The sequence below is a fragment of the Panicum hallii genome, chromosome 5, assembly GCF_002211085.1.
Source record: "Panicum hallii strain FIL2 chromosome 5, PHallii_v3.1, whole genome shotgun sequence".
In the NCBI taxonomy this organism is placed as follows: domain Eukaryota; kingdom Viridiplantae; phylum Streptophyta; class Magnoliopsida; order Poales; family Poaceae; genus Panicum; species Panicum hallii.
Window position 1 is genome coordinate 51,007,365 of NC_038046.1, and position 12,461 is coordinate 51,019,825.

At 50.6% G+C, this 12,461-nt stretch overlaps 1 protein-coding gene and 4 non-coding genes across 5 annotated transcripts; 4 read left to right on the forward strand and 1 right to left on the reverse strand.

The window, feature by feature from the left end:
* Positions 1 to 5,333: 5,333 nt before the first annotated feature.
* Positions 5,334 to 5,860, reverse strand: LOC112892737. Its single transcript, XM_025959860.1, has 2 exons — positions 5,639 to 5,860; positions 5,334 to 5,543 (listed from the first exon to the last, which is right to left on the reverse strand). Exons 1-2 carry the CDS (start codon positions 5,834 to 5,836, stop codon positions 5,334 to 5,336), a joined length of 408 nt encoding a protein of 135 aa, XP_025815645.1. The 5' UTR covers positions 5,837 to 5,860.
* Positions 5,861 to 11,084: 5,224 nt separating this feature from the next.
* On the forward strand, positions 11,085 to 11,182 carry LOC112896078. Its single transcript, XR_003229367.1, has one exon. It is a non-coding gene; the product is annotated as a small nucleolar RNA Z101 (small nucleolar RNA).
* Positions 11,183 to 11,349: 167 nt separating this feature from the next.
* On the forward strand, positions 11,350 to 11,435 carry LOC112896080. Its single transcript, XR_003229368.1, has one exon. It is a non-coding gene; the product is annotated as a small nucleolar RNA Z102/R77 (small nucleolar RNA).
* A 268-nt stretch (positions 11,436 to 11,703) lies between these two features.
* Positions 11,704 to 11,803, forward strand: LOC112896077. The gene has a single exon (XR_003229366.1). It is a non-coding gene; the product is annotated as a small nucleolar RNA Z101 (small nucleolar RNA).
* Positions 11,804 to 11,922: 119 nt separating this feature from the next.
* LOC112896081 lies at positions 11,923 to 12,008 on the forward strand. Its single transcript, XR_003229369.1, has one exon. It is a non-coding gene; the product is annotated as a small nucleolar RNA Z102/R77 (small nucleolar RNA).
* Positions 12,009 to 12,461: the final 453 nt, after the last annotated feature.

Here is a 12,461-nt window from a genome sequence, read left to right on the forward strand (position 1 = left end):
TCATGCAAGCTAAGTCTTGTGATAACCTCGCAGACTTATTCACTAAGTCGTTACCTTATTCTACATTTAACAAATGTGTTAAGGGCATTGGTATGCGCCGACTTAGAGATCTGCTTGCATCAGGGGGAGCATCTTTTTGATTTAAATATACTTATACATCATATTGTACTCTTTTCCTATATGAGTTTTGCTATATATGTTTTCTCATATTAGGTTTTTAATGAGGCAATGTCAACACAAGTAAAAGTCTATCTCTTGTTTTTCCCTTCGGGTTTTCAATAGAGATACCAAGAATATATACTGTTCATTTTCTCCAAATTTTTCCCACTGGATTTTTCTGGAGTTTTACGCAGTATATATTATTGCAAGCCTTTATTTCATAGGGTTTCTAAGAGATTATACATGATGGACAACTGCTCAAGGGGAGTGTTACAATATATGATCAGTTGATCATCAAGAAAAGGATAGGAGAAATCACAGGCGTTGATCGTGGCAGTTACTTTACCAACGGCCACGATCATTAATGAACAGACATCTCCTCCCTTCTCCACCCCTTCATACATGTATAAATACCAGTAATCAATGAATAAAGATTTCACTTTTGCCTCACAATTACTACTGTAATTTAGTTCTAAACAATTATCATTGTGATCGCATCGTGAGCTATCCAACCATGAACTCATGGAATGTGAGACGAGGTGCTCTTGAAATCTGTTGCTCGGTCCCAACATATTCTATTCTATGAGGTGCTTTAAACTGCCATCAAATGCTACTCGGAAGATGACCTGCGTATCTAATTGTTGGTGGGGGTGATAGATTGATAAGACATAAATTTAAGTGGTTGAAGTGTGTCTGCTTAGTAACTTTGTGCCATGCAATCAACCAAATCAAACTGGGGCACCTGGACGCAGTGATATGAGCCTTTGAGGTGAGCATGACATACTCGGTTCGATCGGTTTGCAAACTAGTAAAGGATGAAGAGACAAGAGAGATGAGATCTAGCTGCATCAAGCTCTGATTCAGGTGTGTGTGGTGGAACACCTTTTAAAATCCTGCCCAAGGTGTCTATCTTCTTGTTGCGGTTCCACATCTTGCTCTCTGTGAAGTTCGAATTATTTTCACGCCATGTCACTATGGAGAGCTGGTGAGGGTCTGAGGGATGGGGACACTCGTAGGAAACTGCTTTACCTTGTGACGTTTCAACGTACTGCAGCACTTAGATTTGGGCAATGCATCTGGGATATGACAAGACAGAAACCTCCATGGTTGCACTTGCACCCATCAGCTTGGGCAGAAGACCTGTGTTGGTCGAGAACCTTTGTTCCGCGAATGATGCGGGCCTCTCCGCTTGCTGCAGCTGGCCGTTATGGACAGGCCGAAATGACTGTCTCCATGACTCCATGGGAATGAACGATGGGGGCCCAATGTAGCATCACGCCACGTTGCAGAACAGAAGTACGTTGGTCTGACGACCTACATAACGAGCTCGCTTCAGAAGCGTTAGAGTAGGTACATTGTTACCAGTCAACATTATTCAGTTAAAAGAATTTAGTACTCGATTCAGATAATTGGATGCCACAGTTCTGTTATCGCTAATATATCGCATGGAATCCAGGAGTTCTGTTTTTCTAGTTCTACCACTCATGTAAATGGGGATGTATGTAATCTTAGCTGCACATGTATGCGCTAAGCTAGCTAATCCAGTAATCCTAGTAATAGCACTCACAAAATAAGGATGAGCTGAGCAGGCTGGCGAACAAGGCTGGATGAAAAACTCGTGGCTCGATAGCTCGCTCGGCTCGGCTTGTTAGAAAATATCACCAAGCTGAGCCAGCCAATTATTTAGCTCGGTTTCTTAACAAGCCCGCTCGAGCTGGCTCACGAGCTGCTCGCAAGCCGCGACGAGCTTAGCCCAAATAAGATTTCAGTCCAGTCCACCACCGTCTCCCAGCCCCTTCCTCTCCCGGTCTCCCCTCGCAGATGCCCCCCTCAAACCCATCGCCCGGCCGCCACACAAGCGCCCGCACCCGCCTCCCCACCCTCCCCTCCGGCTCTCCTTGGGCCCCGACGGACAGCACAGGCGGCAAAAGTGCAGCGTCGCGGCCGCCGTGCACCTCGTCGCGCCCCGCACTGTGGCCCCACACAGCAACGCCAGGCTCCAGCTGCTCGACGGCCAAGACCCCGCGTACCCGGGCCCCCACCCCCGGCAGGCTGCGGCCATGAAGAATGGCAGCGGCATGGGCGATTGGGCGTCACCCGCCTCCCACCCTCCCTGTGCGCCTCCTGCCTTCCCCACCTCACCTCAAGCTCTCCTTGGCCCCGGCGGCCAGCTAGCAGGCGGCAGCGCATGCGGCGCCGCACCAAGCTTGACCACACGACGCCCTACGACTCCGCCGCCCCGAGCCCCCTCCCTGCGGGCTGCGACCATGGAGAGGAAGCACCGCCAGCAGCCAGTAGGACTGAGTGAAGACGTGAATACATTGATCATAAGAGTTTACAGATATATAGACAATATACCAGACTGGTAAGCCACGTGAGCAGTCGCACCAGAGTCCATGTACCAGTCACCCGAGGGAGCCGGAGGAGCGAGCGTCATAGTGCTAAAAGCATCGGCGAGTGCCCGTTGATCCCACGGCCCAAAGCCGCTGAAAGCCTGTTGCTGGACGGGCTGCTGGATGGTGCGCTGCGATGGAAGTGGCCCAAGGAGGCCAGGCGCACCAACCACCCCAGGCGCGCCAGGGGGCGGGAAGGAAGGCCCAGCGACCAAGCCGTGCAAGGGCGGTTGGCGCGTCGGCCCACCAGGCGACGTGGCGACGTGGTGCCCCCACTGGATTGGGCCGGGCCACATCTGGATTGTCCCGATCCAGGGATTGTAGATCGTGGGCCAGCGGCCTGAGGGCGGGCGCGGGACGCCACCTAGGTGTTGCACGCCTCCGGAAGCAGGGGCGCCATCGGACTAGCCACCCGGGTGCTGTGGGGTGCCACTGGCCACCAGATCCACTACCGCGGGAGCTAGTCCCACGCCGGCGTCGTCGATTGCCCCCTCCCGTTGCTCCACCCGATGGTCCGCCCGAGGCAGGTGCGGAGGCTGCAGACTTGGGGGTGACGACGAGACCGGTCGGCGGCGAGGAAGACGAGGACGCCATGGTAAGTTCTTCGAGTAGTAATTCAGAGCGAATCTCGACAAAGGATGGGAGCGGGCATTGGCGCTGGAGAAAGAGCCGCAGGTTGTGGAAGCGCTTGGAGAGGCCGCGCAGAACTTTCGAGGCCAGGGCGCGGTCGGGGACGGGTTCGCCAAGCTCGACGAGAGAGTCGGCGAGGGTCTTCATGCGCCGACAGTACTCGGTGACGGAGAGAACACCCTTGCACAGCGTGCGGAACTCGGCGTCGATGAGTTGGATGCGAGTCTCACGGTTGCCGATTACTGCGGCACTACAAGAAATCTTGGCTTTTATGACAAACTGAATCTGTCATGTAAAGTACACAATTGGTCATAAAAAGTAAGTTATGACCAAAACCCCCGCGTCACAGTGTCGTCACAAAACAATCGTCACATAAAGTACCTCGTGACGGTTTTATGGTCCACGGTCACAAAATGTCTGTATTTTTTGTGACGGAAGATTTGTAGCGTCACATATGGTTACCTTTTATGACCACTACTTCTGTCATATATTAGCTAGTCAACGCATCACATTATGTACGAGTCGTCACAAATGCTAAGACGAAGAACAAGTTTCGATGGTTTTTTGTGACATCGCAGTGTCGTCATGTATAGTTTTTGTAGATTATGTGACACTTATATTTTGTCATGTTTTGTACTGGTTCGTATAGTATTTACAAACATTTGCAGACGAGTCTGTGGCGTCGCAAATTGGCATTCCATTCATGACGGCGTCGCCCCACTGGTCTTTCATCACAGCATACAAAAGCATAATTAATACACATATATCAGCCATCATCCACAGGATTGACACCACAATTCACAAATCATTCAGAATTCACAGGTCGACACAATTCACTGAAGCCATCATGGATACACATGTTTGAACCACAAACTTGCAGCATACTTGTTCAACCACATAGTTCTAGGTTGTAGGTTGCAGCACATTGTTCCAGGTTCCAGCAAACAAACAAATATATGGCACAATCTAACATACAACCAGATGGCATATAGTTCTCACAAAGTTCCAAGTACAGACTAAGTTGAAGCAATGTAGCAAAAGCTTAGACAAAGGCCTCATCCTCAGAAACTGCAGTCATACCTCAATCTTTCTGAAGTTTCAGGACAGCTCGCAGCAGCGCATTAGTCTCCTTAAACCTGCTAGTCATCCCCCTCACTTCCTCTTGGGTCTGCCGCAGCAAATTTTGGTTTTCTTCAAGTGCGGCCTGCTGAGCTTCAAGCTGTGCCTGCAACTCTTCCCGCTTCCTAGCAGCTTCCTCTCTTTCAGCTTGGAGGCTTGCCTCAAACTCAGCTCGGATGCGTGCTTGTGCTGCTGTCGATGAGGACTGAGCATTCTTTGATGGTCGAGGGCACCAATGTTAGGAAGAAATGTGGATGAGCGGCTGATCTCGCTAAGAGTTTCATCAACAATCTTGGTGGGAGATTTTTTTGCTTCTCCTTCTTCTGGCTCTCTATCCTTCTTGCCACCATCCGTTCCTACATAAAGAGAATGCAGTTAATAACAAGGCCAGGCATGTACTTCACTACAATAGATGTATCAAATCATTTTGGAACTTACATATATTTCATTAGCAAGAGGAGTGCGACCATTTTTGGAACTATTCATACATTCCCCAAAGAACTCTACAACATCTGGATCGCTGTTGTTGTACTTAGGCCTCTGCAGCATGTAAAAGCCTTGGATGACTTTGAAGCACACATCTCAGTTTGCATTGCATAGTAACAAAAGGATGCAGCCGAACACCAGGCAATCAGTGTGCATACAGAACAAAATAATCACATACAGTACAAGAAGCAAAATGTTTAGTATCAGAAAGAGCCTTGCCCTTTTCATCCATCTTTCTCGGTTTCCCTGTGCAAATAAATTCCAAAAGGAAAAACACTAGAAATAGCTATTCAGTAGAGGAAAAACACTACAAATAGCCATAAACTACATTTTCCTTTGCAACATAACAGGAGCTTAAAGATGTTGAACATACAACCCAAAAGCACCCCAAAAGTGCCCCGAAGTGAAAGCAATAGTATTACCAGGCTGTATCGATAGGCTATGTAGGATCTAGAACCAGTTTTTTGGTGAAGCTGCACCTTGGATCGGTTTACTTTATTCTTCGCAGATTTCTCCTGCACCACAAATGCAATACAAAGTTCTAATTCACAGGCACCAGTACTTTACGAGCTGGATCCACTCCTCTTTCTTCATTTTAGGTGGAGGTTCTTTGGCCAACAGCTGTTCCATTGTCAGGGACTCGTCGAAGTACTTCCTTTTTAGGTGATACCTCTGCTGCTTTACTCCCTTCTTAATGATATCAGTGCATGCAGATTTGCTTGGTCCATCATTCTTAACATCCACATCCAACCTATTCTGCAGTCACACAAATGATTTATTTGACAAAATTTCTTACATGGGAGTAGAGCTAGTAATGAAAGAAAGTAGTTGAAGTGAATTAGGTGTCTCACCGCCACTTTATCAAGCACTTTTTGTACTTCTACTGGCCCCCCATCTTTTTCATAAAGCTTCCAAGATTTGTAGATAGGCAGCTTGTCTCTAAGAGCTACACCAGTTTCTGATGCCAGCTTCGCTGCTTGAAGTGGGACATCAGGTCTTTTCTTCCCTTCAGCCACTTGGATAGGCAGCTTGTTTCCTCTCTTTATCATCTTCTCTAAGCCAAGCCCTATGGTTTTCTTGTGGACTTCCTTTCGGGGCGCTGCATTGGCAAATAACATGCAAAATGGGTTATTATAGCAGCCACAAATGTAGATATTGAATGTAGAAAATAATGGTTGGAAACACATATTGATCACCAGGAACAAAGTCACCAACTGGTTCTTTTTCAATTGTATAACCCTCTGAATCGGCATCAACTTGGTCATTTGAGTCATTGATGTCATTGCTTTGCCTAGAGCTCTGTACACCTGGCGAGGTTTCTATAGAAACTGATTGGTTAACACTAGTTGTGGGAGTAACTTGCGGAAACACGGCAAGGATGGGTGTAGGAGTAGGAGTACTATGCTCAGTGTTCCCACGCAGCCCGAGCGGACGGCGAAGGAGAGGAGACGATCTCGAACAGCTCCGACGTGATGGAGCCGTAGAGCCATGTGAGAACATGGAGGTCCATGCGAACCCAATGAGGAACGTTGGGGAAGACAGCGTCGCTCAGCACGTGGTCGGCAAGGGCGTATTTGCCAAGGACGAGGAGGAAGAGGCACCGCCACTTGGAGAACGACGGGGTGTTCAGGTCGAGGACGACCGGAACAAGTGCGCGGATGCTGAGAACACCCAAAGCTTGGGTGTGGAGGGCGGAGATAGCATCGGCGTCAGGTGTGTCGTCGCCGGAGTCGTCAGACGGTTCGTGGTCCTGGACAAAGCCGTCGGCAGCGGCAGTGGCGGCGCGCGCGGCGTCAGCAGCCTCCTGGAGGCGGCGGTGCGCATCAGCCAAGGCGAGCTTGTGATGAGCCACCTCGTCTTGAAGTTGACGCTGCGCAGCAGAAGCCTCCTCGACCTGGGTGCGACGTGTGGCGGCAGCCTGATCGGCGAGACGCACTTCTCCATCACGAGCAGCAGCCGAGTCGTTGTCGGCCATGGGCAGGGAGAAGCGGAAGCGGTAAAGTTTCAGGAAAGAAACGCAAATGATACCATGAAGACGTGAATACATTGATCATAAGAGTTACAGATAGATATATAGGTAAGGTGCATGCGAAACTGAAGAAGAAACTGAAGCTAATTAAGGCTAAACACAACAGTCGCTAACAGTGAGGAAGAAGAAGGCTAAGAACGTCATTTTTTAAGCTGGCAAACGAGCCGAGCCGAGCCAGCTCGCTATCTTAACGAGCCAGCTTAAGTTGAGCTCGCCAGCTCAATCTGAGCCGAGCCGAGCTGGCTCGATATCGAGCCCTAGGCGAAGGTAATCATCAAACATCGTAATCCTACCTTTGATTAATATAACCTCTTGAGAGTTGTCTTGAATAAAAGCTAAGCAACCATGACTCCAAATATAGATAGCCCTTTGGGCCGCCCGGCCCAGGCGGGTCCGGGCACGAACTGATCGGGCTAGGCCCGGCACTGTCGGTACATACGGACAGGGGTACCTCCTGCTAGAGTGTCCAGACCCTTAGCGCGTCACTGTCGCCTCACAGGTAAGGGCGCGATGGCGTCCGGCTCCGGCGTGTGCGCCATGCGCATCGTGGTGGACGTGCGCCACCACATGCTCGGCCGCCTATCCTCCATCATCGCCAAGGAACTGCTCAACGACCAGAAGGTCGTGGTGGCCCACTGCGAGGAGATCTGCCTCTCCGTGGGCCCCGTCTATCAGTAAGTCGTTTGACAGGGTCCCCAACCAGATGGGCGCAAGGTTATCCGTGACCTCGCCCTGGTCCTATGGGTGACGAGGCGTACGGCCCGGGCCTGACAAGCTGGGACCATGGTCTCCGGACCTCCCCCCCCCCCCCCCCCCCGTTCTCATATAGGTCCGGCGCCTCCACGTGCCCACAAGGACAGCATGCTCAAGGATGGCCTCCACAGGCCCGGACCCCCTAGGGGGTCCGGCGCCTCCACGTGTGGGAGCCAGACCCCTCTCGGCCTGTCTATCCGGACTGGCCTGGGGGGGGGGGGGGACCTCCCTTCCCCCCGGGAAGGGGTCCGGTACCGCCACGTGCCGTCAAGGTGGTGACCGCAGGGCCGGCCCTGCCACGTGCCCATGGCAGAAGGCCCTCCGTGGGACGCCGGCCCAGCTACTGCATTTAATGCGGGTAGGTGGACTGCGCGTGCCCAAGACACGGCATGGCTTGCCCACTGACACGCTGGGCAGGTATGCTGACACCATGGTAAGCCCGCCTGTTTCCAAGGCGGCGCGTCGCATCACCGCGCACTGTGCGCGGGCAAGCGGTGTACAGTCAACTCGCGGCGCCGCGCGGGTGGGTAATGATGGTCTGCTGCCGGTGAGCCGAGGCGTACAGTGTGCGCGGAGGCGACGGTGCGGCGGGTCAGCGCAGCTTCTTCGCCTGTCAGAGGGTTCTAGCCCAACAGTGACAACACGTCTTCCACTGTGCGTAACACTGACATGTGCGTAACACTGACAGCAGGCATTGTGTCGGTAAGGCGGCACAAGACCATGTCCTGACTGTAGATACGCACATCAACTTCCTAATAGAGAGGACTACAGAGAGGAGCTGGAGAAGAAGATTACATATCTCTCGTATTGCAAGCTCTAGTTGCCGGGCCCACCTGTCGGGGTCCCGCTCAGTGTGTGCACCTCCCTTAGTCTGTAAAAGGGAGAGAGCACTCGTTAGAACGACAACTTCTAAGTCCATAAGGCTCTCTCAGGCTCTTTCCAAGCCCAATAATCTTTCAAGCAATACAACACACAAGTGGATGTAGGGTATTACGCTCCGGCGGCCCGAACCACTCTAAATCCTCGTGTCCTTCCCGTGTTCATCCGCCGTTTGATCAAGCGCTCCTAGGACTCCCCCCAAACTCTTCCTAAACTCGGGTTAGGCGGGTGCATTCCGCCACCCGGCTGGAGATTTCCTCCGACACGCACGAACCGATCCAGCTAGACTCGACATAACCAGGCTACCAGGCCACGCCGTGCTGCCCGTTGTGCCACGTCCTCAGCCCAACCACGAGCCCATGGGCCCATTTTCATGCCGGGAAGCACGGGACTCCGTCGTGCCTGTGCCATCCGCCGCTCGCACGCTCGATGGAGGCCGCCACGCCCGCTAGCCGGAGACGCCGAGAAGGAAAGGAAGGGCGTAAGGCCAAAGCTCGAAGGGGAGGGGAGGGGAGGGTGGGAAGGACCGGGCCGATGAAGGAGGTGGCCGTCACAGCTTGCAACTGAGGCGCTGACGGGGACGGCGGTGGAAGGGAATCAACGAAGAGGATTTTGAGAGATTACATTTGATGGGCTGGTGGGATGGAAATAATATGCGGGCCTCTAATGGGCCGGCCTTAAATATCGGACCGTGTCGTGCCGCCCACCGTGCAGTGCTGGCGGCCCAAGCACGGCACGCTATACCGGGTCATGTTGGCCCACGCACGATGACCATCCGTGCTTGGGCTGGGTCAAAAACTTAGACCTCATGCCAGGCTGTTTGGCCTCGAGCCTTTTGGTCATAATAATTCTTAAACACCGGTGCTCACATTTCGTGAGCTAGTAGTTCCAAGTCTCATTTCGCCTAGGAAAAAATTAAGAAAATTCTGTATTTAGCCCTACTAATCTTACATCTTCCTTTCTTGGCTCTCTTTTTTTCCCCAAAGTTTCCTATTTGACACCATAACTGTCAATGTTAACGGCCACGTAAAAAGACCATTTTACCCCTATTTGTGTTCTTGTGTTGTCTCTGTGTAAAAAGGATTGATTCATTAGCATCGGTTATTAAAATTGATTGATTAATCTGCTAAATGTTTGTTTTAATCTGGAGGATCCCCATGTAGGGAAAAAAAAGAAAATGTTTTCTTGGTTGATATCGGCATTGATCGATGTGTTGATGGATCTCCCAGGTCGGTGCTAGCTGCAGGGGCGCTCGGCCCGTCCGTAGCAGCCGCCGCTGCTGCAAGACAGCAACGCACGAGGGCACCGCCGCGGATCGTACATGTCCTCCGCAGCCGTGAAGCCCACGGCAGGCAGCGGCACCGCGCGATGAGCGCGTCGTCGAAGCTGCTGCGGAGCTCGCTGAGCCGCAAGCTGATGTCGGTGTCGATCGAGGGCATGCGCGACGCGGAGGAGATGAAGCAGGTGGACGCGTTCCGGCAGACGCTGGTGCTGGACACGGACGGCCGGCCGGTATACATAGAGAAGCTGGGTCAGATCGACGCGCCCCCGCCCGGAGCCTTAGCAACGTCGACGGCAGGCCCTCCCTCCCCCGTATCAGCCTCCTGCATCCTGGACGGGCTCTGCCGCTGGCGCAGCCGCCGCCGTCGCCGGCCGATCTAGGGTTCACGATGGGGAAAACCGGAGGGAGAGAAGGCACGCCTGGTCGCCCGGCTGCGTGCGTTCCTATCTTTGGCCAGGGGTATTTTCATCAGTTCGCGTAAAATCTGACAGATGTCAATTGATTTTTAAGGGTGGGGAGTAACGGAAGTGACGGAAGGGTCAGTTTAAGTTTAAGGAAGAAATTAAGTTACGGTATTAAATAGAGAATTTTGGGAAAAGAACGGGATGTCTATTGTGATTGGCCGTCATATAATTGCACTTGTAGGTTGGAGATAATAATAATTTAAAATTAGAATAAAATAAAAGGTTAGAGATAATAATGTTCAAAATATTTTTATTTTGTTTTGGATATAATGATACAATAGTTAGTCACACATGTGATGAATAGATGTTTAAAAAAGAAAAGAAAAAATGTAAGGAAGGGGAGAGGTAAGTTTAATAGGACTAGTAAATTGTCCCAAAGAAATCCCAGCACCGGAGACAAAAAAAAATGAAGCAAAGCAGGAAATGCATTGGGCTCTCCAGCCTCTCCTAAGAAGGCACTCCACCAGGCCGTGGCAGGCCAGCCGGCCCGACAGGATAGCTTCGTGCCATAAAGCCCACCTTGGCCTGACTGATGGGATCCGCACGGCACGCATCGATCCGGGCCGTCCGTGCGCATCAGGACCGTCCGATGGGGGACACCGCGCCAGAACGAAAACCCTAAACCTCCTCCTCCGCCGCCTCTTGGCCTCCGCTTTATATAAATCCCGAGCGCCGCGTTTCAGATATCGTCGGCGGGCGGGCTCTTCGTTACTTCTCTCGTTCTGGATCGGAGTTGTTAGGTTGAGATTTCAGATTGTGGATTGGCCCTTCGGTTCATCTCCTCGTCGCTGCCGCTGCCGCTTGCTTTTTCGCCTCATCGATGTTGTTTTTTTTTCCTTCGATTTATTCTTTCTTTGTTGCTGCTCGGAGGGTTTTCGGAGGCTGTTGGCTGGATGCAGATGAGGATTCACAAGTTTATGGGTAATTTGCATCTGAGGCATCTCTGTGATGTCACACCCTTTTTCACCTTGGAGATCTGATGCATGCTCCGTTTCGATCCAGCCCTTCGAGCAGCTGACAACTCTCGATTCAATCCCTCGAGGATTCGACGTTCTTGTTGCATCATCTGCTTTTTTTATTCGGTTTTATTTTTGTCTTTTTATCTCGTGCTTCAAGATCTCGATTTCTGCCATGGCTCGATGCTCTGGTGAGAGGAGATGAGATGATGACGATATTGTTTCCCTATTGGTTTGATTGGCCGCCATGATGGCTCAAACTGTATTAGCTCTATCTGATCATCTCCTACGCCTTACATCTCAAACTGATTTTATTAAAAGGATCTGCAACAAATGCATCAAAATTGTGGCTTGTGCTTAACATATCATAGCATCAAAAAAAAGTATGCAGTGGTCGATGCTAATGATCCATGATACAATCTATCAACATCATACAAAGGATAAGCTGGGTTTTGCAAGTGCTTGGGCTGCCAAATCTTGGTCCGAAAATGCTTGTTTAGCAATCTGCGTTTCAAAGTACATGTTCAAAGCTCAAATTACATGTCCGTCTTGTTGGATGCAGATGAGGAGTCACAAGTTTAATGGGTAATTTGCATCTGAGGCATCTCTGTGATGTCACACCCTTTTTTCACCTTGGAGATCTGACGCATCCATCCAGTGACAATTTTGTTTTGTTTCTTGTCTTATCCGTCAACTCGTTTTTTTTCTAATTTGTTTTGTCTCGGGATAATGTATTTTCAAAAGAAAATTGATTGTTATTGAACGTGAGAGGAGATGAGGTGATGACGAACTTGTTTCCCTATTGGTTTGACTGGCCGTCATGATGGCTCGAACTGTATTAGCTCTATCTGATCATCTCCCACACGCTTATCTGAATGCGGAGTTGCATATTATTCACTAAATGAAATTATTACATGTGGATTTAACAACGACGTCGCAAAAGGACGCTTGAAGGGGACTCATGTCACGAGGACATTGATGGAACTGCGTACGAAGTACTAATTGATGGGCTCCCATTAATTTGACATTGACCTGGGCGCGAATTACGAACCATTTGCTGAAAATGTTGGATGATGGGCCATGAATTCAAGCTGGGTGGGCCAAGAAATCAAGCTGGGTTTGCATGCGCCTCCGCTGCCAAATTGGAGCCTGCTCGGACTCCTTGGAATATTTGACCTTACACACCTTTCAACATTTTAGGTTGCTGCTATAGGAAGATGATGACTAAGATGAAGTAGGGAGAAAAGTAATTAGATTTAATGTAAAATTTTTATAAGCTGGGCTGCTGGGGTGTGTGGGGGAAGGTTTATT

Bases quoted from the DNA above. Each gene is read 5' to 3' on its own strand.
- LOC112892737 (XM_025959860.1), bottom strand. From the start codon at position 5,836: ATGATAAAGAGAGGAAACAAGCTGCCTATCCAAGTGGCTGAAGGGAAG. The intron at 5,544-5,638 runs GTGAGACACCTA...GTGTGACTGCAG, and splicing joins AAGTGCTTGATAAAGTGGCG to AATAGGTTGGATGTGGATGT.